The sequence below is a fragment of the Hyaena hyaena genome, unplaced genomic scaffold, assembly GCF_003009895.1.
Source record: "Hyaena hyaena isolate Hyena2069 unplaced genomic scaffold, ASM300989v1 scaffold_382, whole genome shotgun sequence".
NCBI classification, from domain to species: Eukaryota; Metazoa; Chordata; class Mammalia; order Carnivora; family Hyaenidae; genus Hyaena; species Hyaena hyaena.
In genome coordinates, this window is record NW_024081015.1 from 1,328,987 (window position 1) to 1,356,568 (window position 27,582).

General features: G+C 47.7%; 1 protein-coding gene across 13 annotated transcripts in view; it reads left to right on the plus strand.

Annotated features, from left to right (window-relative positions):
* Positions 1 to 4,347: 4,347 nt before the first annotated feature.
* TNK2 (tyrosine kinase non receptor 2) overlaps positions 4,348 to 27,582 on the plus strand; it is a 45,590-nt gene continuing 22,355 nt past the window's right edge. For 5 of the 13 annotated variants that reach the window (XM_039250857.1, XM_039250860.1, XM_039250865.1 and 2 more), the window contains exon 1: positions 24,575 to 24,629. In XM_039250857.1, coding sequence (XP_039106788.1) covers positions 24,576 to 24,629 — 54 coding nt within the window. In that variant the 5' untranslated portion in view covers position 24,575. Of the gene's footprint in view, positions 4,679 to 22,467; positions 22,527 to 23,860; positions 23,912 to 24,560; positions 24,630 to 26,960; positions 27,261 to 27,582 lie in introns of those variants that run through there. The other 8 variants (XM_039250856.1, XM_039250858.1, XM_039250862.1 and 5 more) reach the window with 7 other exon arrangements.

Here is a 27,582-nt window from a genome sequence, read left to right on the forward strand (position 1 = left end):
TAAAAACTATGAATGGTAAGCCTCACCCTAGAGGTTCCAACTTAAATATTCTGGGGTGGGGCCTGGGCATCATTGTTTTTAAAAGTTTCTGATGTGATTCTTATGTGCAGCATAATTGAGAATCTCTGGGTCCACAGCCTTGCTGCTCAAAGTGTAGAAACTTGGCAGGAATGTAGAATCTTAGCATCCTTTTCCAAACCTGCTGAATCAGAATCTACATTTCGAGAAGATCCCCAGCTCCTTCAATTGCACACTGGAGTTTGAGAAGCACTGATCTAATCAGCATTTTGTTCTGCTTCACCCATGCTCATTACCTGGCCTGAATCACAGCCTCCACAACTTTCTCAGGCTGGAGTAGTGGCCTTTGGAAGCAGAAGGTTTTGACTGTGACCTACAGAAGGAAATAGATTTTATATCAAGAAGCAGAGCACGGGCACATATACGATGAAACAAAACTGTCACCAAAAAAAAAAAAACCTTTATTAGCTGTGATGCACTCTCATTCATTCATTCAATATACATTTCTGGCACCTACCAGGCACTGTTGCAGGTTTCTGTGCCAGTCTACTCACAGACAAAAATCTCTGTCCTTTGTGGAGTTTACATTCTATGTGCTGGGAGGGAGGAGGGTTGTCAGAAAGTTAAAAAGAAGTCATGAATATGAAGGGTATGCAGATTAAGATAACATTTATTTTAAAAATTAAGTCTGGAGGTACTTCTAGATGCTGTTTACATCCTGTTTCCTGATCTGGGTGCTGGGTACCTTCACTTTGTAAGATGTGCACACGTTTGCACTTCTCTGGATGTATGTCAAACTTTAATAAAAAGTTCAAAAAATTATATTCTGATATTTTCTACTGCATTTGTGTATTCTTCCACTAAAAATAAAAGCCAGTCAAAACCTACCGAATTCAGTTTACCTCCTATTCATAGGTTGCAACAGTAGTTTAAAAAAACATTGCTCTATTAAAAAACAACAACAGAATAAAAACCCTTCAGCCCAATAACTCAGCAGCATCCACCACTCTTGGCTGAGCACCTACTTGCTGATATGAACCAGGCTGCCTGTTACCACCTTCCTTGCCCTCCTGCATACCCCACAGTGCAGCCATCTTGTGGGGATTCTTAAGGGCACTCCCACAAACCTCCCTCAAGCAGCTTGGTTTGCCTCCACTTAGAACTAGACCTGACAAGCCCTTCTCCCTGCAGTCACTCTGCTGTGGGCAACTCTCCTCAAGTTCCAGATCTGGGAAGAGACTGGTATAGGCATGTTAAAGGGTTGGGGTTTATCCCTACAGCCCTGTCCTTAAGCTCCTGAGCCTTATGCTTCTAGACTGTGTCTCATTTCCTCTAATAGGCTGTCAGCTCCCTGAGGGCAGAGCAGTCTTCTTAGGTGTCTCTAGGCAATAGTACTGGAGTCACAGAACACTGCAGAGGAGACAGCCAGCTTTGGAGACCTCTCTCACCAGGAGCCCCTGGTGCTCAGCGTGATGGTGGAGAGATTCTAAAAGTTGGGACTAGAGAGGATGGAGGAAGGTGGCAGGAGACCTTTTTTCTGTGAAACTAAAGCTACAGGTAACCTTGCACTAAACATGTAAGAGGGATGGAGCTGGCTCTTGTGGGCAGCTGGAAGGGAGGTGGAAGAATGGGCACCTGGGCTCCCCTAAGAAAATCACCTAGCAGGACTGACCAGGATACAAGTGCTTTGATTCTTTGCTTTGTTTGTCGTGGAGCTTGATTTACAGGCAAAAAGCTTGCTCCCAATCAGTTGTTTGCATCTATTGACCCGCAAATTTAGTCAGATCGTATACATCCCAAAGTGAGGCTCCTGGGTTTGGCTTTGCTTTGTTGTGCATTAGTGGGTACAGGGTAGACTCTGGAGTCAAATACTGGACCTGAATCTTGGTTTTAATGCTACCAGCTGTATGACCTTGCTGTATGACCCTGAGCAAGTTACTTAACAATGTAAAGTCCATCTTTAAAACGAGGATGGTAACGTGTACGCCATTTGGTTGTGGTGACAGTTAGATGAGAATACGTGCCAAATGCAGAGCCTTGCTCATAGGAGTCCCCATAAGCCTTAGCGATCCTCATTTGCTGATATGTAAAGGAGCTTGAGAGGGGATTCCCTTCAGATTCCTTCCCGCTGACTTTTCTCTCTGAGATCAGGCAGCAAGGGAGAACTTGGCTGAACACAAAGGTGGAATCAGGAGTCCTGCCTGCCCTAGACCCTCCCTTGGGCCAGGCAGGGTGCAATTCTCCCTATGCTCTGGCTTCCTGATGAAGAGAAGCTGCTACACGCACTGTTATCAAGTGATTTAGTGGAAAGCTGTCCAGCCTATCTCACAGGGCAAGACATGAGGACCCAAATCCACTCAATCCAGCCACCCCATAGGTATTTCTAACCCGTCCCATTCTGCCCTACTGCCTCCCCTGGCCAGGGCCCTTGGGCTCAATGCTAGACAATAGGGGTGCAGAAAGAGTCATCCTTACATAGTTCTTTGATGTCTGATCCTTGGGACAATTCTCTCTGGACTTGTTTTATTATTGTACCCATTTTGTAGATGAGGTAGTCAGTAATTGTGCCAACTGGCTTTAAGCCCTTGGGTTCTAAGCACCATGCCTTAAGGCTGCCTCCCACTAGGATCTGGGTGCGATGGCTACTCTATCACTGGGAGGAGGAGCTCTGAATTTTCTCCTTCTTTGTGCGCGCAGGGAGGAAAGCACCCAAGAGGGAGCAGTGCAGGAGGGAGGAAGGCCCCCTTTGCCTGGGACTGTTTATGTCTGTGTTTCCAGCAGGAAGTTTCACAGGCCTGAAACCACCTCTCCTTTGTTGAAATGTCCTCCTTTGGCCCCAGAAAAAGGATGGGGGTGGCCCAGGTTCCCAGGCCTCTGGGCTGCTGCTGAGAGATTAGGACTCAAGTCCATTTCTGCAAACACTCACTGGATTGTAGCCTTGGAAACTTTCCAATCCAACCTCCCCATTTTAGAAACAATGCAACTGAGACCAGCTGGAAGTGACTTTTTACACTGTCACGTGGTGGTCAGCAGCCGCTCAACGAGCTACTAAGAATTCGAGACTCCTGCTACAGTGCTCCTCCACTGGGCCCAGTTAACTGCACAGCCTCAATATGAACTCCCTACCTTCGACTTCATCTCCCCTCCGGTAGGTACACAGGAACGCGCAAGCCGGGCAGGGGGTGGGGAGATTCTGGAGAGTAAAGAAGGGGGATTGGTAGACGGACTGAAGAGAGGCGAGAAGGGAGGAGCAAGCGGGACCTGGCTCCTTAAGAGGGCGGGCCAACCCTGCTGGACCCCGCCCCCCTGGGGCGGCGCAGGCGCAGGCGGGCTCCAGGAACTCAGGCGGGAGGGCGGGCGCTCCTGGCTCCCGGGCCGGCGCGCGGGGCCGCAGCACCTGCGGGGGCCGGCGCTGGGCGCGGCGCCCGGCGGGCGGACGTCGACGCCGGGAGGATAGGGTGGGAAGGCGGGCCTGGGACGTGGGGGTGGTCGCGGAACCCGGGGGGAGGCCAACCCGCAGCCCCCTCCCTGGGGGTACGAGGCAGAAGCAGTCGGGCAGGGGGCGGTGTGAGCGGGCGCAGAGGGCAGCACCATCTGGAGGGGTGGGACCGCGCGGCCTCTTGGGGGCAGGCGAGTGCGCTGGGCAGTGCGGGCAAGGGGCCCCGAGCGGGGAGCGCAGGAGGAGCGCGGCGGGTTCAGTCCGGCGCTGCCGGAGCAGCAGCCGCAGCGGGTCGGAGTTCTCAGCTGGGGCCCGCAGCAGCTCCGCGGGCTGAAGCTCGGCGTGGAGGAGCAGGGGGGCGTGGGTCCGGCCGTGCAGGAGGAGGGCGGGGTGGGCCCGGGGGTGCAGGAGCGGGGCGGCCGTGGCCACGAGCCCAGCTTGGGGGTGGTGTGGGGTCCGCCGGACGGCGCGGACTGGAGGCGCCCGCCGCGGTGGACGGGCTCGGCGGGCTGGCCTGTGGTGCAGGAGGAGGGGCTGGGGCCCCGCAAGCAGTACCAGGAGAAGGGGGGAGGCAGCCCCGCAGTGCAGGAGCGTGGGGAGGCCCGCGCCGGGGTGCAGGAGCAGGGGGAGGGGAGCCCACGCAGGCTGCTGCAGCAGCCCGAGCCACTCTCCGAGTTCGGGGACCGCTCCTGGGAGCGCGGAGAGGGGCTCGAAAGTTCCGGGGAGCAGGGGGGGCAGTACTGGGAAAGCTGCGGGCACCTCAGACGGGAGGCGGTTGCCCTGGGAGCGGCCCCGACACGCCGCGAGAGACTCGAGCTGGTGGGGAGGGCCAGGCCTGTGGGGCCCCAGGGGCCTGAGGGGGAGGGGCGCCTGGGGGTGCAGGAAGCAAATTGGTTGCCGGGGGTGCAGGAAGGACAGGTGGTGAGGGCTGTCCAGGAGACATACCTGGACGGGAAGGAGTCCCAGGAAGGAGGGGGGCCCCCTGAGGGGCACAGGATCCGGAGGCGCCGGCGGAGGAGGAGGTGGTAACCTACAGGCCGGCTGCCCAGCGCCCGGATCGCCCCAGCGCGGTGGTGAGCGCAAGATGTAGGGGTTTGGGGGATTGGAGCGTTGGAAGCCACTGCCCGAGAGCACGCAGTGTGCCCTGCTGCATCCTCTTCTGCCACCTCAGCCTGGACATCATCGAAACTGTGTCTGCAGGGAGGCAGCAGAAGGCAGCAGGTAAGGAAACCCAGTTCCCTTCCGAGCAGGAGTTGGTGTGTTTGAAGCAGGGGGCTGCAGTTATTTCAGGAGAGGATGGTCTCCAAACTGCTTTTGTTCACTCTCTTGTGTTTAGACCTGGGGAGGAAGGAAGCAGTGCAGTTTTCAACAGCGGGGCAGGACCCCTCCCCCCAGTACTAAAAATGCCAACTGGAGTGATGGGGCATTTCCTTAGAGTCTAGACTGGGGGTGAGACTATCTGGGTGTCTGCCAGTCGGGGGTAGAAGGAAGAGAGGGGTAGCTCCAGGCTGAGGTTGCAGAGGAGGTAGTCACCCCTCCATCTGGCTACTCCTGGAGATAGGAGTGCCTCTGTGCCAGGGCTGGGATGGTGCAATCAGCACAGGTTTTCTCAAGCCCTCTAAACACATTCCAGAAAAGGGAAGGGGCAGCACTGCATTAAAAGGACTTTATCCAGTAACCCTGTTAGCCATGTGATGTGAGATGCGAGTGTGGCCGCCAGTGACTCGAGCACGAGCCTGACCTGCTCCCACCACACCTTCTTGTCACAGCTGATTAATAACCGAGGGCTCAGAGCCAAGGATGGATGGAGTAGCCGGGGAGAGAACTGGCGAGGCCTTCTGTCTGGGTATGGGCTCTAGGCCTCTAACCTGAAACAGACACTTGAGGAGAGGGTGTTTGTACTGGTGGACTCTGGGCATCCTCCATGGCTCAGAGCTTGGCCCCACCCCTTGCAGGTGGACAGATGGGCAGCTGTGGCATCATAGGTTCTGCACCAGCCAAGGCCAGCTCCTGTGGCAGCCTAGAGGTGGGGCTTGCAGGGGTGGGGACTAGATTTGGCTTCCTGTTGACTCCCCGGTGGCTGGGCTGCCAGGCCTACTCATTCGCAGCCCACAGGGGTTTGGTTGGCCAGTTTATGGGCCTCATCCTCGTAGGGTTGTTCACCTCTTACTTGGCACCATGTGCGTTCCTGCTCCTGTGGCCCTCAGGTTGGGGTGGTTACAGAGTTGCTGCTTGCCTCAGGGCCTTAGCTGGGTCCTGTCTCTGAGTCAGATGGCCCCCCACCCCTTGTCTGAACCAGAGTGTGAGGGGAGATCGTCCTCTAGTCTGGCCAGGGGGAGTGGTAGAGGCTGGGGCAGCGGAGCCCTAGGCAGCAGCTGCTGGGAGGAGCCGGTTAGTCTGCGCCTCATGCAAACCTCAAACCAGACGTCAGCTTCGTCCCACGCCCGCCTGTCACACTGCTGCCCCAAACACTCATGCACCGGAAGTTCAGCTGCTGTGTCCCCGGTGCCTGGCTCTTATGGGATGGCCAAACTGGTTCTGGCTCTCGGGCCCCAGTAGAGAGAATTGTCTGTTCTAAACACATACACATAAGCATAGATCTTTATCCTGTTTTAGGTCAATGTTTTTGAATTTGTTGTAGATGAAGAGAAGCACTTTTACAGTTCTAGGGTTAGACCACCTACTACCTGTGTAACCTCCTGGGGCAAGATAACGTCTCTGGGCTTCAGTTTCTGTGCAGTGGGCCATGGTTTTCCCTACACTGTCCTGAGTGCAGAGGGCTCGGTCCCCTCTTTGGCTGTCTGGTGCCCACTTTCCCAGGACCCCTGGCTGGCAGATGTCGGGGAGGAGGTTTCTGTGCTCCCAGACCTTTTCCTCTGGTCTCTGAATCCACGATTATCCCCTGCCCTATGCTTTATTCTGGAGAATGGAGGAATGGTTATTCTTTTTGTTTTAATAGCGGCTTTATTGAGGTGTAATGATACACAGTGAATGGAACGCATTTAAAGCAATACGTTTTAACATATCTGTGAAACCATCACCACAATCAAGATAATGAACATACCTATTATTCCGAAACCCCCCATAGTTTTTTGTGCCCCTTCTAATTCCTTCTTCCTGCCCCTCCTTTGCCAGGCCTTTTCCCCAGGCAACAGACTGATCTGCTTTCTGTCATCCTACGTTAGTTCACATTACCTAGAATTTTGTGTAAATTGAATCAGACAGCATGTGTCCTTTTTTTGGCCTGGCTTTTTTTTTTTTTTTTTTTTCACTCAGCATAATTATTTTGAGATTCATGCATGTTGTGTAAGCTTCAGTAGCTCATTTTTTATTGCTGAGTAGCATTCCATTATATGTATATACCAGAGTTTATCCATTCACCTGATGATGGGTTGTTTTTAGTTTTTGGTTATTACAAATAAAACTACTGTGAACATTTGTGTAAGTTTTTCTATGGACATATTATTTTATTTCTCTTGGGTAAATCCTTAGGACTGGAATTGTGAATCATATGGTAGGTATACATTTAACTTTAAGAACATTGCCAGACCTTTTTCCAAACTGGTTGCATTATTTTACATACCTACCAGTTGTGGGAAGTATGGATTAGTAGGTTAAGCATCTGACTTCAGCTCAGGTCATAATCTCCCAGTTAGTGAGTTTGAGCCCCACATCGGGCTCTGTGTGTTCAGCTCAGAGCCTGGAGCCTGCTTCAGATTGTGTGTCTCCCTCTCCCTCTCTCTGCCCCAACCCTGCTCAGACTCTGTCTCTCTCTTTAAAAAATAAGCAAACATTAAAAAATTTACACACCTACTAGTTGTGTATGAAAGTTCGAATTCATCCACTTCTTTGTCAGCACTTGGTATGATCAGACTCTTTAAATTTTTTTTTTTTATATTTTTATTTATTTCTAGGAGAGAGAGAGAGAGAGACAGCGTGAGCAGAGGAGGGTCGGAGAGAGAGGGAGACACAGACTCTGAAATAGGCTGCAGGCTCTGAGCTGGCAGTCAGCACAGAGCCCGACGCGGGGCTCGAACCCACGAACCGCGAGATCATGACCTAAGCGAAAGTCAGACGCTTAACCGACTAAGCCACCCAGGCGCCCCAAGACTCTTTAAATTTTTTTTAATGTTTATTCATTTTTGAGAGAGAGAGAGAGATTGGGGGAGGGGCAGAGAAAGAGAGGCGGACAGAGGATTCAGAGTGGGCTCTGCACCGAAGTAGCAAGCCTGACACTGGGCTCGAACTCATGAACCTTGAGATTGTGACCTGAGATGAAGTCGGATGCTCAACCGTCTGAGCCACCCAGGTGCCCCAGTCTCTTTAATTTTAGACCTTTGAATAGGTCTGCAGTGGTAATCTCATTGATTTTAATTTGCATTTCCCTAATGACTAATGTTACTAAGCATCTTTTCATGAGCTATTTGCCATTTGTATATCTGGTGATATGTCTGTTCAAATTGTTTACCCAGTTTTTAATTGTGGGTTTCTTTTTTGTATCGAATTTTATGAGTTCTTTGCGTATTCTGCATACAGACCCTTTATTGAATAAGTCAGGATTGGATGTGTTTGATTTGCAAATATTTCCTTCCAGTCTTTGGCTTGCATTTTCATTCTCTTTACAGTGTCTTTGATGAGCAGAAATCAAAAATTTTAATGAAGTCCAGTTGAACAACTTGTTCTTTTGTGGTTTATGCTTTCAGTGTCATGTCTAAGAAATCTTTGCCTAACCCAAAATACAATGGTTTTCTCCTATTTTTCTTCTAGATGATTTATTTATGTATTTATTTACTCTTAAAACACTTTTATTTTTAGTAATCTCTATATCCAATATGGGGCTCGAGCTCACAACCCTGAGATCAAGAGTCTCACACTCTACTGCCTGAGGTAGCCAGGCTCCCCCTTCTAGAAGTTTTATAGTTATAGGTTTTACATTTAGGTCTAATAATCCATTTTAGGTTAATTCTTGTGTATGGTACAAGGAATGAATTGAAGTTCAGCTTTTTGCTTGTGGAGATCCAATATTCCAGCACCATTTGTTGATAAAAACGTGTCCTTCCATGGAATTGTCTTTGCACCTTTGTAAAAAATCAATTGTCTGTGTATGTGTAGGTATAATCTGGACTCTCTTTTGTTCCATTGATCACTTTATCTTTATCCTAATACTACACTATCTTGATCATTGTAGGTTTATAGTAAGCCTTGAAATCAGGCTAAGACCTTGAACTTTGTTCTTTCTTTTTAAAATTGCTTTAGTTATCCCAGGTTCTTTCCACTTCCATATGCATTTTATTTATTTAAAAAAATTTTTTTAAATTTATTTCTGAGAGAGAGAGACAGTGTGAGCAGGGGAGGGGCAGAGAGAGAGGGAGACACAGAATCCGAAACAGGCTCCAGGCTCTGAGCTGGCTGTCAGCACAGAGCCCAACTTGGGGCTGGAGCCCACTAACCGAGCCCACGAACCGTGAGATCATGACCTTGACCTGAGCTGAAGTCGGACGTTTAACTGACCTAGCCACCCAGGCACCCCTTCCATGTGCATTTTAGAATCAATTTGTTAACTTCTACAAGAAACCCTTGTAGAAAAGCTGGGATTTTGATTGTGATTGCATTGAATCTATAGATCATTTTGGGGGAGATGTCCATTATCTTAGCAACATTAAACCTTCCGACCCATAAACAATATATATGTCTGTATTTATTTGGATTTTTAAGAATTTCACCAGTGTTTTATAGTTTAAGTATACAGATCTTTCATATCTTTTATCAGATATATACTTAAGTATTATGTATTTCTTTGATGCTACGTAAATGGTATTTGGCTTTCTTATCTTAAATTTGGTAAAATATATATAACAAAATTTACCATTTTAACCATCTTTAAATGGTATGATTCAGTATGTTAGGTACATTCACATTGCAACTCTCACCATCATCCATCTCCAGAACTTTTTCATCTTGCAAAATTAAAACTCTGTACTTATTAAACAATAGCTCACTATACCCTCTCCACCTTAGTCCTTAGTAAACCACATTCTACTCTGTATGAATTTGGCTGTTCTAAATACCTCATAGGAATAGAATCATACAGTATTTGTCCTTTGGTGAATGGCTTTTTTCACTTACCATATATAATGTATTCAGAGTTCATCTATGTTGTGGCTTGTGTTAGAATTCTTTTTTAAGGCTAAGTAATAATCCATTGTATGACTATGCCTCATTTTGTGTATTCATCTATTGGTGGTTGTTTCCACCTTTTGGCTGTTATAATGCTGCTGTAAAATGGTATTGTTTTTAAATTTCTATTTCCAATTGTTGTTAGTGTGTATATAGATAGATAGATAGATAGATAGATAGATAGATACAATTGATTTTTGTATATTGGTCTTGAATCCTACCACCTTGCTAAATGTATTCTAGTAGGTTTTTATAGCTTCCGTTGGGTTTTTTACATAGACTGTCAAGTCATTTGTTAATAAAGACAGTTTTACTTCTTCCGTTCTGATCTTTATGTTTGATAGTTACTTCTCTTTCTTGTCTAATTGCACTGGCTATATCCTCTGGTATAAAGTTAATAGAAAATGAGATTACTTGTTCCTGATCTTCAGTCTTTTCACCATTATTGCAAGATATTAGCTGTAGGTTTTTCATATATGATCTTTATTAGGTTGAAGAAACTGCCTCGGTTCCTATTTTGCTGAGATTTTTAGTAGGAATGGGTGTCAGATTTTGTCAAATTTTTTTTTTTGGTGACTATAGGGGTTTTTTGTTTTAGTTTGTTAATACATTGAATTACATTGACTGATTTTCAAATTTTTGTTTATTAAGTGTTTATTTTTGAGAGAGAGAGTAGGGGAGGGGCAGAAGGAGGGGAGGACAGAGTATCTGTAGCAGGCTCTGCACTGACAGCAGAGAGCCTGATGTGGGGCTAGAATTCATGAACTGTGAGATCATGACCTGAGCTGAAGTCAGTCACTTAATCAACTGAGCCACCCAGGCACTCCTGATTTTCAAATGGTAAACCAACCTTGCATTCCTTATATAAACTCCACTTGGTCATGGTGTGTTATCTTTATTTGTATTGTTGAATTCCATTTGCTAGAGAATTTGTTAAGAATTTTGCATCTGTGTTTATGAGGATAGTTTTCTTTCCTTGTACTGTCTATGGGATTCATAACATACATCTTTTTTAAAAATACTTTTTAAAAATGTTTATTTTTACAGAGCAAGCAGGGAGGGGCAGAGAAATGGGGGTACAAAGGATCAAAAGTGGGCTCTGTGTTGACAGCAGACAGCCCAGTGTGGGGCTTGAACACACAAACAGTGAGATCATGTCCTAACCTGAAGTCAGAAACTTAACTGACTGAGCCACCCAGGTACCCTGGGATTCATAATATACATCTTTAACTTATCATAGTCTGCCTTCAAGTGATAAGAGTATAAAAACCTAAATTTTTATTTCTCTTCTCCCTTTATGCTATTATTCAAAACTTGTTTTACACACATTTGTAAACCTATACCATATTGGTACTATTTTTGTTTAAACAGTCAATTTATTTTTTAATCTACATAATAAAAATATCTTAAGTGTTTACTCATGTAGTTGCTCTTTCCAGTGCTTCATTTCTTTGTGTAGATCTGTATTTCTATATGGTACTATTTTCCTTCTGTCTCGAGGACTTCTTTTGACATTTATGGTAGTACAGGTTGGTGATACAGGTATAGGTAGTGCAGCTTTTATATGCTTAAGAAGTTTATTTAGACTTTATTTTTAGAAAGATATTTTCACTGGACTAGGATTCTAGGTCATTCGTTTATAATTTCAGTACTTTAATGATATTGTGCGACTGCCTTCTCATTTTCATCATTTCTGCAGGAAATCTGTTGTCATCCTTTTTTTTTTTTTTAAAGTTTTTTTTCTTAACATTTTATACAAATGTTAAGCTACTTGAAATTGTCCCACTGCTCACAGATGCTTTGTTCAGTTATTTGTTTCTTTTAAATAAAAAAACTTTTTAAATATTTATTTATTTTGAGAGAGACAGAGCATGAGCAGGGAAGGGACAGAGAGAGAGAGAGGGAGACATAGAATCCAAAGTTGTCTCCAGGCTCTGAGCTGTCAGTGCAGAGCCCAACATGGGGCTGAAACCTATGAGCCATGAATTCATGACCTGAGCCAAAGTCAGATGCTTAACTGACTGAGCCACCCAGGTTCCTCCCCTTTTAAAAAAATTTTTTTCTCTTTTTAAATTTTTATTTAAATTCTAGTTAGTTAAAATACAGTGTAATATTGTTTCATGAGTAGATGCTTTGTTCATTAAAAAAAATGTTTTTTTTTCCTCTCTGGGTTTCATTTTGGATAATTTCTATTACTGTGTCTTCAGGTTCACCAAGTTTTTCTTCTGCAGTGTCTAATCTACCTTTAATCCATTCAGTTTATTTTTTCATCTTAATTGCAGTATAGTTTTTATTCTAGAAGTTCAATTATATTCTTCTTAAAGATCTATTTTTAATAGCAATATAGTTTTATAGTAAGAAAAGTTTTAATAATTGTTTTAATGTTTCATTATTTTAATGTCTTTGGTAATTCTACCATTTGTGTCAGTTCTGGGTTGGTTTTGATTAATTGCTTTATCTCCTTATTATGGGTCATAGTTCCTGGCTTTTTTTTTTTTTAATTTTTTTAAATGTTTTTATTTATTTCTAGGAGAGAGAGAGAGAGAGAGAGAGAGAGACAGTGTGAGCAGAAGAAGGTCAGAGAGAGGGAGACACAGACTCTGAAACAGGCTCCAGGCTCTGAGCTGGCAGTCAGCACAGAGACCGACGCGGGGCTCGAACCCACGAACCGTGAGATCATGACCCAAGCGAAAGTCAGACGCTCAACCGACTAAGCCACCCAGGCGCCCCAGTTCCTGGCTTTTTTGCATGCCTAATAATTTTTTATTGGATGCCAGACAATGTTAATTTTACCTGGTTGGTTGCTGGGCACTTTTGTATTCCTATAACTATTCTTGAGATTTATTCTAGGATGCAGTGACTTGGAAACAGTTTGATTATCTTGGGTCTTGTTTTTAAGACTTGTTAGGTAGGACCAGAGCCATGTTCAATCTAAGGCTACTAATTTTCCTGCTGAGGCAAGACCCATCTGTGAATTGTACCCAGTGCCTAGCTTTTCCAGTTTGGCAGGTGGGAACAGGCACTTTTCCCAGCCTTGGGAACACCAGGCATTGTTACTTCTAATCCTTTTGGGTGGTTATTTTCCCCAGCTCAAGGTAATTTCCACGCATTCACATGATGATTAGTGCTTAGCTAAATACTTGAGTGGGACCCTTTACAAACTTCTGTAGTACTCGCTCTTCTTTGATGCTCTGTTCTGTGAACTCTGGGTCCCTAAGACTCCCCAAACTCTTAAGTCTCATCTCCTCAACTTCTGGAGTCTTTTGGAGTCTGACAGTTTCCCTTCTCTGTGCTTTAGCCTGGAAACTCAACCATAAGGCTGACCTCTTTTATTTCCTGACTCACAGGTATCACTGTCTTTTGTTGCCTGATAATCTAGTATCTTCAAAACCATTTTGTATATTTTGTCCAATATTTTGTTATTGCAGTCAGGAGAGCAAATTTGATCCTTATTATTCCATCTTGGCCAAAGATGAGAATTTGAATTTAATTCCCCCATTGTTACCCTTCTACCCTTCCCATCTTTCAGTCTCTCCACTCTAGAAGTATCTCATTTTTCCTTCATCCTACTGTCTGTGTTTACATTGTTATGGTGTAGTAAATTGTGATGACTTTTCTTTCTTGCACAACTTTCTGTTCTTTCTGGAGTTGCTTTTGTTTGTTTGCTTAGTTTTCTATGGACCTTTTAATTAGCCAAATTCCAGTAGCTGTCTAAGTTTCTCAAGATTCCAATTCCTTTAGATGTTCTATCAAATTTATCTTTCTAGGGGCACCTGGGTGGCTTAGTCGGTTAAGCGTCCAACTTTCGCTTAGGTCATGATCTCGCGGTTCGTGGGTTCGAGCCCCGCGTCGGGCTCTGTGCTGACTGCCAGCTCAGGGCCTGGAGCCTGTTTCAGTCTGTGACTCCCTCTCTCTCTGACCCTCCCCTGCTCACGCTGTCTCTCTCTCTCTCTCCTAGAAATAAATAAAAAAACATTTAAAAAAAATTTATCTTTCTAAAGAAGTCTCTTTCAGAGCCTTGTGCCCAGAAGCAGTATGATCTGGTTGCTATCACAGATGTTTAGCCATCCTCCTGGGACCTCCTTTCAGCATCCTGGACATCTCCTTCACTGCTCTTCTGTGTTGGATCACTTGCATCGCATGTCTTCTCCTTTGTTGCTTTACTCTCTAGTTTTGGTAGAGTCTGTCCTTTAGTAGCTTCCTGAGAGAGGAGGATGTATGGATGGGAAATTATTTGGAGACCTTACCAACCTGATACTCAGTCAGCTGAATATAAAGATCTAGGTTGGAAATTGCTTTCCTTTACATCTTGAGGATATTGCTTTTAGGTTCTCAAATTAATACTGAAGTCTAAAGTCACTCCAAATCCTGTATGGGACCTGTGTAGGACCCTTTCCCTTGCCCCAAAGTGTGTAGGATCTTCTCTTTATCTCCAGTATTCTGTTTCCTAATGATTTCCTAATTATGTAGCTTAGTGTGGGTCTGTTTCATGTCCTGCTGTATGCTCAGTGAACCTTTGAGTATGTAAACCTGTATTTCAGGTCTGGGAAATTTTCTTGTGTTATTTTGATCTCTCTCTCTCTCTCTCTCTCTCTCTCTCTCTCACACACACACACACACACACACACACACACACACACACACAGTTCCTTTTGTTTAGATACTGGACCTTCTTATGCTGATCATCTGATGTTCTTATTTTTTTCTCTCTCCTGTTTGCCATCTTTGTGTCTTTTGCTCTCTGTTATAGTAGACCTGAATTTTATCCTCCATCCCTTCTATTGTAATTTTAGCAATTTTGATAGCAGTAAAGGTCTGTTGATACTATTTTATCCCATGTGTGGCATGGGTGAGATAGACACAAAACTTCTAAATTCAACTTTAGTAATAGAAACCTAGGGAGAATGGGTTAGGATCTTTGCCTAGGGAATTATCCACATTTCACTAAAAAACAAAACAAAACAAAACCCGTTCCTTCCCAAAAGGGTTTAACCTGATAAAGTTTCAAGGTCCAGAGTAACAAAAAATTAAATTAAATGTGAGAATTTAATAAGGAAAACATTCTCAGAATGAATTTCGTGAGAATCCAGTAGAATGATTTTCCCATCCATTAATATTAATAGGACTTAGACAGAATTGAGAATCACTATCAGTATAATAAGTAGTCCCATAAAATGATGTCATGGCCGTGATGAGAAGGGCCTTCTGAGAGAGTGGTCAGTGTCAACAGTGGGAGAGAATATCTGAGAACAGGACTGTTCCGGCCAGGTCAAACAAATTGGCACAATTAGAGCCTTTCTCCAGAGCAGTGGTACTCAACTCTAGTCTGGATTCATCTGAAGAGACTTCAAGATATGATGTTTCAGGGGGCACCAGGGTAGCTCAGTTGATTTAACGTCCATTTCTTGGTTTTAGCTCAAGTTATGTTCTCAAAGTTTGTGGGTTTGAGCCCCACATCAGGCTCCACGTTGACAATACAGAGCCTGTCTCGGATTCTCTCTCTCCCTCTCTCTTTGGCTCTCCTCCATTCTCCCTGTCTCTAAATCAAAATAAATAAACTTAAAAAATTTTTTAAAAAAGATATGATGCCTGAGGGGCGCCTGGGTGGCTCAGCCAGTCAGTTAAGCATTTGACTCTTGATTTCAACTCAGGTCATGATCTCAACATTGTAAGATTAAACCCCAGGTTGGGCTCTGCATTCCGAGTGTGGAGCCTGCTTAAGATTCTCTCCCTCCCTCTCTTTCTGCTCCTTCCCTGCTTGCATGTGCTCTCTTTCTCTCTCTCCAAAAAAAATGATGCCTCAATCTCACCTAGGTCAAGCTGATTAGAATCTCAGTGGGTGGGGCCTACGAATTGACACTTTCCTAGCTCCAAGGTGATTTTTAAAAATATAATTTATTGTCAAATTGGCTTCCATACAACACCCAGTTCTCGTACCAACAAGTGCCCTCCTCAATGTCCATCACCCCCTTTACCCTCTCTCCCACTCGCCATCAACCCTCAGTTGGTTCTCTGTATTTAAGAGTCTTTTATGGTTTGCCTCCCAGCCTCTCTACTTGTAACTTTTTTCCTCCTTCCCTTACCTCATGCTCTTCTGTTAAGTTTCTCAAGATCCACATATGAGTGAAAACATAGATACCTGTCTTTCTCTGACTGACATTTCACTTAGCATAAAACCCTCCAGTTCCATCCACATTGCTGCAAACAGCAGGATTTCATTCTTTCTCAGTGCCAAGTAGTATTCCATTGTATATATAAACCACATCTTTATCCATTTGTCAGTTGAAGGACATTTAGGCTCTTTCCATAATTTAGCTATTGTTGAAAGTGCTGCTATAAACATCAGGGTACATGTGCCCCTATGCATCAGCACTCCTGTATCCTTTGGGAGTTCCTAGCTGTGCTTGGGTCATAAGGTAGTTCTATTCTTAATTTTTTTGAGGAACCTCCATACTGCTTTCCAGAATGGCTGCACCAGTTTGTATTCCCTCCAAGAGTGCAAGTGGGTTTGTTTCTCCACATCCTCGCCAGCATCTATAGTTTCCTGATTTGTTCATTTTACCCACTCTGACTGGTGTGAGGTGGTATCTCAGTGTGGCTTTGATTTGTATTTCCCTGATGATTAGTGACATTGAGCATCATTTCATGTGTCTGTTGGCCAGCTGGATGTCTTCTTTGGAAAGGTGTCTATTCATGTCTTCTGCCCATTTCTTCACTGGATTATTTGTTTCTCAGGTGTGGAGTTTGGTGAGTTCTTTGTAGATTTTAGATACTACCCTCCAAGATGATTTTAATGAATAGCCAGGGCAAAGAATACCTCCATAGTTTATTGAAGACCATTGCTTCTCAGAGTGTGCTCTATTGGACCAAAACGTGTCACTTGAGAGCTTGTTAGAAATGGAGATTCTTAGGCCCTACCCTATAGCCATGGAATCTGAATCTGCATTTTAACAATATCCCCAGGTGATCTGTATGTGCATTAAAGTTTGAGAATCACTACCTCATTTATCCATTCAACAGGTATTTATGAGTGAGCATCTGCTGTGGGCCAGACTCTGCTGGGTGCAGTAGGGATAGGTATGTCATCTATTGTGTTTGTAATTTTTTGTTTCCCCAGTAATATCCTGTTCTTATTTTGAAGATACAATATCTTGTCTCTGAGGATATATTAATGAGCGTTTTTTTGTCTGAAATTTTCTTCTCCTGCATAGTCTGTTTCCTCTTGGTTGCTTTTTTCTGTGTGTTTTCTCTCTGTCTTCCATGTTAGAAGCTTGTCTTGGCTGTCTGGTAATTCTGTGTTGTCTGCTCTCGACTGAGGATATGGGGAACTACACCACTGGATAGTCTTGTTGATGTAGCTTCTTTGTGCGGTGACCTACATGGGCTGTTTGTTGGGAACTCCCAGTGTTGGTATCTTTGTATCTTTCTTGGCTATGTCAGAGTCATGAGAAAAGACACTCGTGTCTCCTGCCAAGATGTGGAAGCCTGGCTCTATGTTCCAAGAGCAAGTAGAGAAGGGGACTTGGATCTCAACACCTATGCATGCTTTCCTTGTTTGGGATGTAGCACCCCCCACCCATCTTCCATGAAGCCCACTGTGCCAGTCTCAAGATGTTCTATTTTATCCCCTGTGGGGAAATCCCTGGTTTTTGCAGCATAGTTGAGGGACAGTCACCCAGTGACTCTGTACTGGGGAAGGAGTGTAGGGAGGGGTCTTACTGCTTCTTAAATCGCTTTTAAATAATTCTGTATATTTTTAGCACTTCCCTCTCTCACCTTTTCTTCTTGTAGAAGTTTCTGGGGCTTCCAGCTCCCAGGCCATTTGAGGATTCTGTGGGGTCAGTCAGTTCCTTCTCACCTTGGGAACTGTAATTTTTTTTTTTAAGTTCTGCTCCCAGTTGTCACTGGCCCATGATCTGCTTTCCAGCCCAAGTTTTGTTGAGGTTGTTTCCTCTCCTCTTCTTCCCATCCTTAGGAGCTTCTGCCATTCAAAAAATTTCTCTTGAGGGGCACTTGGGCGGCTCAGTTGGTTAAGTATTCTACTTCAGCTTGGGTCATGATCTTGTGGTTTGTAGGTTTGAGCCCCGCATCAGGCTCTGTGTTCATAGCTCAGAGCCTGCTTCAGATCCTCTGTCTCCTCTGCTCAGATGCTCTCTGGCCCTCCCCTGCTCATGTGTGTGCTCTCTCTCTTTGAAAAATAAATAAACTTTAAACCTTTTTTTTCTCTTTAGAAAAATGAATTCTCTTTTTGAAAATGTAGCTTTGGAGGGGTTTTGAGAAGGAATGGAATTATGTGCATGTGTGCAATTTGTTATTTTTTCCTGGAACCTCTGTCCCCTCTTTAAACTTCCTCACAGAATCCTGAATTCATTCAGTATCCTGTATATATTTAATGAATTGGACTGTAGTTCTGCCCTCTGTGGGCTTGCACTGAGTCAAGAACTTTAGTCTGCAGTTATATAGACTGAATCCTGGCCTCAGCTCTTACTCTCTGCATTACCCTGGTCACTTCTCCAGAACCTCAATTTCTTCATCTGTAAAACGGAAATAAAGTAGAGAAGTAAGGGGAGGTTTTTAATCAGTCTGTGAAGATAAAGCTTTTAAAGAACTGCACGTAGGGACCCCTGGCTGGCTCAGTCGGTAGAATGTGCAACTCTTGAACTCTGTTGTGAGTTCAAGTCCCACATTGGGCATAGAACTCACTAAAAAAATAAATAAAAATAAAAGTAAATAAATAGATAAAATACATGTTTTCCATTAAAAAAAAAAAAAAAAAAAAAAGAACCCGTGCAGAATGTCTTCTAGAGGACCCAGAACTCAACTTCCTCTTCCTATTTCCTCAAAATCTAACACAGGGGGAGCACGTAGAAGGTGCATGGTAAGTAACTGAGGAGGGGTGTAGAGCGAGAGGTTTGGCCTGGTCTCTTCCTTCAGCAGCTGTATCTCCTGGGTGCCCTGGAGCCAAGGGCCTTAGCTGGGTGTGAGAACATGGGACTCTGCCTTTCTCTGCCTATCTCCTGTGTGCTGTGTCTTCTGATAAGGCAAGGCCTCCTCTTCCTGGGTCCTTACCCTTACTAATCCCTGACCTTGGTATGGCTGCTCCTCTGTGTCCAGAATCTTCCCCGCTCTGAACAGTTGATCTCCCCTAGCCCCTAGGAATCTGTTCCTGATGATAGCTCCGTGAGTGCCTTGTCCCAGGCAAGTCCCCTTCCCCTTTCAGGATCTCAGTTTCTTTATTGCTGAAATGGGTAGGCAGGATATAGTGGGAAGGTAGTCCAACATTTCTTTTACTCCTGGGTTTAGTCCCTTCATCTCCTGGGCCCTGCAGCCTGTCCCTCACTGGGTGTTGCTAGCTCCTGGGGTTCTGGTATGGACATGGTCCAGAGGGGATGAGCAGTCCCTCTTGCAGAATAAATGCTCTACCATTCACAGCTCTGGCTTCTTTCCTCACCCCACCTCTGGGGCTCAACAATAGGCCCCTTCAGCTCTAGGCTCTTGCTGAAGGGGTGGGGGTGGGGTGAGGCCTGAGCCAGCAGGCAGAGGACCAGCCAGGCGGCCTCTGCCCAGCCCCAGCCCTTGAAGAGCTCCGGGAGTGGCTGGCTGCTGGGAGCTGTACTGCATCCTTCCTCCCTTCTTGGGAGTCACTGCATCCCTTGATGTTGTGATGATGCCTGGGCCAGAGGATTGGCAAGAGGCAGCTCTCTGCAGTACCTTGCATCCCAGCCCTGGCACCAGGACGTGCATGGTGTGCATGTGCACAGGACCCAGACGACTGCCAGCATTTATCCTCTGTCACACCTGAGTGGGGTTTCATTGGTGGGAGGAGTGCTCCAGGAATATATTAGGCTTCTCAGTGTCCTGTCTTGAGTGTCAGGGTTGGCATGCCAATCTTGAGCCGCTGAAGCATGAAACAGCAACTAAATACTTTCAAGATCAAGTGGGTACTTGTGGGGAGATGTTGAGTTCAGTGTGGGTCTGTCTGTATAGTGGATAGGTTCTGTGTAAAGGTAGAGTCTTTCCTTTCTTCTCTGAAAGTCACGCCCCCTTCTCCACTGGAGTCGAAGATGAGGCATAGTGGGTCCCTGTATCTGATCTGGGTCCCTGCTTCTGTGCCCTGCCTTCCCACCCTGTTATTCCCTCGCCCCCCTTGATGAGGCTGGGATGCCTGACAAACATCAGCACTGTTGTATCGTGTACCGCGGCTGTCCCTGCAGAGTCTAATGAGAATGCAGCCTCTGCAGAAGGCCGATTCCTGGCCCTCCCCCTGCCTGAGGGACTGACTGGCCTTGTCATCTGTGGTGCTGAAACAGCTTTGTGGGAGCAAAGTAGCTTAGTGGGACTGGGACAGGAGTGGCTGTAATGAGATTGGCAGCCCCTCTTTCTATGAAGGTGCTTGCTTTTCTGGATTAGAAATACAGGGAGGGAGCAAAGCCTGGGTGGGGGCGGGGCTTATTTCTGATACCCGCTGGAAGTAAAGCAGCCCCCCTTTCCCCAGTATCCATCTTATGGATTTGAAGTCTCTTTCAGCAAACTCTCTTGACTAGTTACCTTGCTAGCTTCTGCCTTCAACCTGACAGATAAAAAGGTTACTTTACAGGGTATAAACTATGGTAGGGGTATGTACATATAATCTCTCAGTAGAATTGTATATTAATACAGATTGTTATAAAAATAGTAACCCTTTAAGGATCAGAGTGTGATGGATAATTTGAAATGTTAAATTGATTTGGCTATTTTCCACATGTACTACACTGTAGTTGACTCTTGAGCAACGTGGAGGCTAGGAGTGCTGACCTCTCACACAGTCTAAAATCCGCACATAACTTTTGACTCCTTAAAAACTGAACTGATAGTCAACTGTTGACTGGAAACCAATAACATAAATAGCACATATTTTATATTTTATATGTATTATGTACTATATTCTTAGAACAAAGTAAACTGGAGAAAACAAAATGTTCTTATGAAGAAAATCATAAGAGAAAATACATTTACGGTACTGTACTATATTGAAAAAATCCACATATAAGTGGACCTGTGCAATTCAAACCCATGTTGCTCAATAGCTAACTGTATTGTGTATTTATACCATTCCTGTTTTCAAATATTATTTTAAAAGAATAACATGGGAAGCATGGCAAAAATAACCATCTGGAGGTAGGAAATGGCAGTTTACAGAGGAGATGACATGAGTCTTGAGGGATGTGTAGGAATTCATGTAGACAAAGAGAAGGACCATCACAAAGATAATAGCTCAGAGACACTAATTTTTTTTTAATGAGAAATGTTTTTTTTAAGTTTATTTATTTTTGAGAGAGAGAAAGAGAGAGCAAGTGGGAAAGGGGCAGAGAGAGAATCCTAAGCAGGCTCTGCACTGCCAGCACGGAGCCCAATATGAGGCTTGAACTCATGAACTGAGATCATGACTTGAGCTGAAATCAAGAGTCGGAATTTAACCATCTGAGCCACCCAGGTGCCCTGAGACATTAAAATTAAAGAAGGGAGTGGGGCACCTGGGTGGCTCAGTCAGTTAAGCGTCCGTCTTCGGCTCAGGTCATCATGTCATGGTCTGTGGGTTCGAGGCCCACATTGGGCTCTGTGCTGACAGCTCAGAGCCTGGAACCTGTTTCAGATTCTGTGTCTCCCTCAGTCTCTGCCCCTCCCCTGCTTGTTCTCTGTCTCTCTCAAAAATAAGTAAACATTAAAAAAATAAAAATTAAAGAAGGGAAGGGCAAGTATTTTATTTGGTTGGAACGTGGACATTTGAAGAAAATGATGAGGTATGGAGGTAGACAAACAGGCAAGGGGAGGATCCCCAAGGGCCTTGTATTTGGCTCAATGAGGAGTTACAGAAGGATATAAGCAGGGGAGAGACTAAGGGTGACAATAATAGCAATAGGCAGCTATGTGCCAGGTGCTGTGCTATCTGTGCTATTCATTATCTCATTGAAACTGCACTCTGTGAAGGAGGTGCTGCTACTTATTCCCATTTTACAAGAGAGGAAATTGAGTCTTACAGGTTAAGTCATTTGCCCCAAAGCTGCTCAACTACAAAGGACAGAGCCAAGATTTCAGCTCGGGTCTGTCTGACTTTTGATCCCAGTGATGTTGAATGGGAGGACTAATGAGGAGGCAGAAACAAGATTATGTGTCCTGCCCAGTGGGGAAGGTAGGAAGTTATGGCTGGGGGGGGGGGGGGGGGGGGGGGGGGGGGGGGGGGGGGGGCAGGGGTGAAGTTTCTAGCCTGGGTGGTTGGCATTGGCTTGTGATATTTTCAGTCAGGATAATGGAGCATGTGTTGGCTAGGTTTAAGGGGGGATGATAAGTTCAGTATGGTGATACAGAATTTGTGGTCCTTGTGCATCTTCCTGGTGGAGCTATCCTGTAAATGTCTGTAAATGTGGGCCTAGAGCTTTAGGTGGTCAGAAATAGAGACAGACAGCACATGGTAATTGGAGCCCTGAGGGGAGAGGAAGTGACCCCCAGGGAGCAGAGCATCCACTGAGAAGAGAAGGAAGGGCGAGTTCAGAAGTCTTGGGGAAACATCAGCAGTTAAGGAGAAGAGTAAAGAGGCTCCAGGGCTAGACTTGAGGCCTGTGGGCAAATATGCCTCAGCTCTGCCTCTCCTCAGAGCCACAGCTGCCAAGCTCTCCTGGGAGGGAGTGGGCCCCTGTGTCCTGGAGATGGAGAGGGTGTGGACAGTCATGGTGTGTGTCTGAATCACCCCCTCTCTCCATTGGCCCCAGGCCAGCCTCCTCCCCAGACCAGTGTGATGTCAGAGCTGGGCTGACCTGAAGGTGTGGGGTTGCCTGGTGCAGTTCCCTCTGGGATGAGGTCCCAAGGGGAGTCAGCCTGGCCTCGGTCCAGAAGTTTGGGGCCTGTGTATGGAGGGGTGAGTTGAAGTTACTGGGCTTTGTGGGGCTGGCAAGCTAATCCTCTGGCTGGGAGAGGAACTCTTAGCCCCCTCCTCTTCCCCAATATGTTGTTTTCCCTCTAAGGCTTAGAGAAGAGGGAGGGCAGGGGTGGGAGAGGCCTGGCTTGGGGGTGAAGTTGGCATATATTCCCAAGAATACGGTAGATTGTTTTGGAAAAATCTCATGGCCGGAAATTACATGTCATGTCTGCTCCTCAGTGTGGATTTGTCACTTCACTGATGCTGCTGGAGAGGCTGGGGGAGGGGAGTGGACAGCGGAGGCAAGCTGGTTCCTGGCCACTCCCAGCTCCCTTTAGAGATACCCGGGCAAGTTGTAGACCACGTGTCTACATGTATACACGGGTATACATGTAGGGTTGATCTCCCAAGTCCTAGAGGTAGTTCGGATCCTGTGGGAATCTTGGCAGGATGGCATTAGGAAGGGGAAGGGGTGATGGTTGGAGAAGATGGGGAGAAAGCAGGAAGGAGGAATGATTTGGTGATGGGCCTGGCATTTTCGTGCTCTTTTTCTCTCACATTGGGTTAGGACAGCCTCCTGACTTTGGCTGGGCTCTTGCAGCCTCCCACAAAACGTGCTGCCGTATGTATACCCAGGAACTTCTGCTAGAGCCGATGTAAGATAGCCGGGAACTTATGCCTGCATTAGATTTGCTGCCTGGAGGGGTCATCCCCCACCCCAGTATGCTTCAAAGGTGAAGGAACTTGTAAGGAGAGTGAGTCTTATAGGAACTCACCTCCTATCCTCCTGGGGTCTCTTTCCTTGGCCTGGAGGTTGAGTTGGTTGAGGGGAGGGCAGGTGTCTCAGCATCTCCCTCCTCCTCTGCCCCAACCCTGGAAGGGGAGGATGCCCTGGGCTCAGCCCTAAATACCTGGTACTAAGGAGTCAATGGATGCTTCAGATGCCAGCGCAGTGAGAGGGTGTGCGTGGGTCGCCTCCAGGCCCTCAGGGCTAGAGGGAGAGGAGGAGCCTCTGCAGTAGGACTTCCTCCACTAGGTAGTGCCCTCACCCCACAGCTGGGTGGCCGAGCTCATGTGGGCACGTGTTGGAGCAGCTCCTCCCGCGGGCAGTGTGGGCACTTGAGGCAGTCTTCTGAGGCCAGAGGTCAGCCCCAGTACTGTCCCTGGCCCTAAGCTCCCGTGTGCACAGCCTATGCAGTCTTGGGGGAGGGAGCGGGCAGACGGGGAGATGTCAAGGCCCGGCTGGGAAGGGGCTGGGAAGGGGCGTGGAGCCGGGGCGGGCTGTGGTCGGGTGCCGGAGGCGTGGCTTCTACAGCTGGACAGGTTCACGCGGCGCTGAGTGGAGTGCAGAGGAGTGCGGAGTGGAGCGGCAGGGAGCCCGGCAGGTGGGCGCATGCTTGGAGCCCTGTGGAAGGAAGCCGGGCGGGTGGGGGGGATAGGCTTCAGACCACAGTGAACAGAGGGGGGTGGGTCTCAGGCCGAGTCAGGATGGGGCTCTTTTTCTGTGAGCTTCTTGGATGGACCTTCTTATGTGGGAGGGCTTGATTACCCAGGACCTAATTGGTGGCTGTGGAGCTCTGGGATCACCGAGGTGGCCAAGGGTCTGAGGGGAGCTGTGGCCCTGCGGTCATTGGGGGTGGGGTCGAGGCACTGGCTGTCTCCGGGGGTCAGCAAGTGGTGCTGCGGAGAGGCAAGAGGCGGAGGCTCCTTGGAATGGAGGCTGGGGACGGGATTGGGGGAGGGGCCGGTCGCAGGCCCGGCATAGGTGACCGCGACCATCGACCGTCTTGGACACTGGCCAACCAGTGGTGGATATGAGGCTGTGGGTGGGTATGCCGGGGGGCACGGGGGGGTGGAGGGGGGCACGGACCGGCCTTCTCGATCGAGGCGCTCAAGCAGTGCCTGCCCTCCTTCTGGAGGATGCTGGAGGCCCGGCCCCTCAAGACGCAGCGCTGTAGCGCTGTGACGCTGCCTGTGCCGCTGGAGGGGCGGGGGCTGCGGGAGGGCTCTGCTCCTCTCCTGGCCCTACCGCCTGGGAGTTTGGGTGCCATGGGGGAGAGATCTGCATATCAGCGCCTGGCTGGGGGTGAGGAGGGACAGCAGGTAATGGGAGAGGCCTGGGGGATAGCCAGGTAGCTAGACCCCATCATCTGTCAATGAGCTGAGGGCTTCTGGCCCCAGGGCAGATCCTGGGGGCTAAGAAGCTGGGTAAAGAGGTGTTTGTGTGTGTATGTGGTGGGTGAGGGGTAAGTCACTGGTGGTAAATTACTGATGTTCCCACTGCCTCAGTGTGTCCGGGTTCTCTGAGATCCAATTAAACTGCCTTTTGGGCTTTCTTCAACACCCTATGTGAGCCCCAGAAGCAGTGCCAGGATTTGGGTGTAGTCTTTTATGGGCATCCAGTCCTTGTTCCCTGGACATTCCTGCATACTTTCGAATATGCATATCAAGCTAAATGTCCTTATTTGCTTTAGGAAATATGATCGTTATTCATGGGGCTGCTTCCCTTCTCCTTGGAGATCAAGCACTTTCTCTCTTGATCGGCAGAGGGCGGTAGCTGACAGGACAAAGGGGGACAGAAAAGGTGGAGGCTGTTTTCTAGTGCTGGGAGAAGGGGTCCAAGAACTGGCCTGAGCTCTGAGCAGGCTTTGCTTTTCCTCACAGCCTTTTGCAGCTGGATTGCTGAGCAAGTTGCTGAAGCTTGTTCTTCCCCAAGGGCTAAGGGAAGAGTCAGGCATGGGGTTCTGACGGATTTGGGGAACATCTTTTGGCGGTGGCTAGAATTTTTAATCTGGCCATTCTGATCCAGCAGCCCCCATCTTGCAGTAGAGGGAGTAATTTTGCTTAAGTTGTCCCCTAAAATCAGGCCCTTGGGGCTCCTTCAGGGTGGTGTTTTGTGGGAAGTAGGCAGTAAGCTTCTCTGAGCCATGGGCATTGTCTGCCACGGTTTTGGGAAAAGTCATTTCCAGTGTGATCTCAGCTTGACCTCATCTTGTCCATTAACTCTGATCTCAGCCTCAGACTGGTGATTCACTGGACCAAGGAAAGGCTATACCTGGCTGGCTCCAGGAGCTTTGGGTGGTAGATGACACAGGGATGAGGAAGAGGGACACTGAGTGCTGGACTGTCCCCCAGTACTCCCACCTCCTACCCCCCCGCCACGAGGTGGGACGAGGAAATGGCTGACCTTTCAGGTAACCTCCCTGCTAAGAAGGTTGAGCACTAAGAGAGACCCTGGAAAGAGAGCCTAAGATGCTAACTCCCCAAAAGTCTCACCCAGCTGTCTGCCCCACCAGCCAGCTGGGGTTCCCAGAGCTGGTAGCCAGCTGGATAGGGACAAGAGAGCAGTGTACAAGAAACAGGCTCTCTGGGCATGGCTGCTGGTGTGGGGAGGGGGTTGCTGAGGGAGCCTGTGAGGACTTCCTGCAGCTGTCAGGTGTGTCTGGGGGCTGTACTGAGGGGGATGTCGGAGCAGCTGGCTCTCTTGAGGAGAGGCAGAGGGATCATTTGTCAGCTATAGGAACATGGGGGGCCAGAGGGGCTGGATGGGGTTCTCCAGTTCCCCATAGCTGAGGCTGTTGTCTGTGTAGGGGGGTGCTACACAAGAAACATCCTATGGCCTGGAATCCTATTGCTTTGGGGTGAGGGCATCCCAGCTGGGTCTAGGGACATATTTGTTTGTTTAGAGGGGCTTTGGATCTTAGCCAGCTGGTCTGGGGGAGGAGGCACCCTTGATGTTGTGGGCAGTGCAAGGCAACCCCAGGGGAGGGGGTGGAGATTCCTCACCCCCACAACCTCCCTCGCTCTTGGCTGGACTGCCCCACTCTGGCAGGCTGCCGGCCTCCTATTTCCGTCGGGCACCAGGGTAACAGGGCCACATTAGGGCCTGAGCCAGGAGACGCCCAGCCAAGACTGGGGCTGGGAGATGGGGGAGGGTCCTCTGAAGGGTCTGCCTGCAGGGCCCAGGAATGTCTGTCTGGGGTCCAGGCCCCCAACTCAGGCTGTGTTCTAGCCCCCACAGCCCCAGACAAGCCCATGTAGGAGCCTGTATCCCCTCTTTGTACATTGCTGCTTGATTCACATAGCCCCCACCCTAAAATCCCAAGAGTTGTCTGCAACTATGGGGGCTGGGGTGGAAGCCAAAGACAGGGGGCCTTGTGTATGGGGAGGCAGGGGGGCCAGCGCGGGTGGCTGGGAGGAAGAGTCCCCTCATTCCCGCCACCCTCTTGGCAGTGATTCAGAAAGGTCCTTTTTCAGCCAGTGTCAGAGCAGCTCAGCTGGGGAGGGAGGGACGAAGGAGGGAGGGCGGTCAGGCGGGGGAGCCAGGGAGTAGGGCTGAGCTGTGACCATTGCACTGAAGAGAAGTCAGAGAAACAGGACAGAGGACCCAGGCTGCAGCCAGCCCAGAGAAGAGCTCACCTGCTCCTGCCAGACTAGCCAGTTGTGGAAACAGCTGTGCAGCAGAGAAAAGGAGCCCACCCTCTTCTTCTGCCCCACTTCCCACTCCTGGTGTGGGATTTGGGGGACTCCTGGGGCAGGTCTTTGGCCAACTTCCTTTCTGGGCAGGACCTTAAATTCAGGAGCTAAAGGCTCTGCTCCCTCACTTCTTGGGCCAGAGTCCCCAGGGACCCAGTCAGGGGGTCCAGCTCCGTGGAGATGCCAGTAGCCCGTCGGTTCCCTGGCCTGGAGCTCTCCTTCCCTCTCCTAGCCAGACTACGGCGACGCCTGTACACAGTGAGTGGGGGCTGGGAATGCGGGTAGGACTGACTGGGGACTGGGTCAGCCCTTCAGAGCCACCACTTCACTGAGGAGCAGAGTACAGGACGGGGAATGGCTGAGGACTTGATAGGGTTTCTGAGCACAGGGCCTCCCCCCTCAGCTGCTGCATTCTGGTTGGTGAGCGTGTTAGCAAAGTGTATGCGGGAAATGTGTGTGCCCAGAGAGCGCCACGCCACACATCAGACACAGGTGTGGGACTGTGGGTGTGCTGGGGGCCAGGCACACACACACAGCTGGAGACTGTGAGCAGGGTCGGGGGAAGCTTCAGAGACAAAGA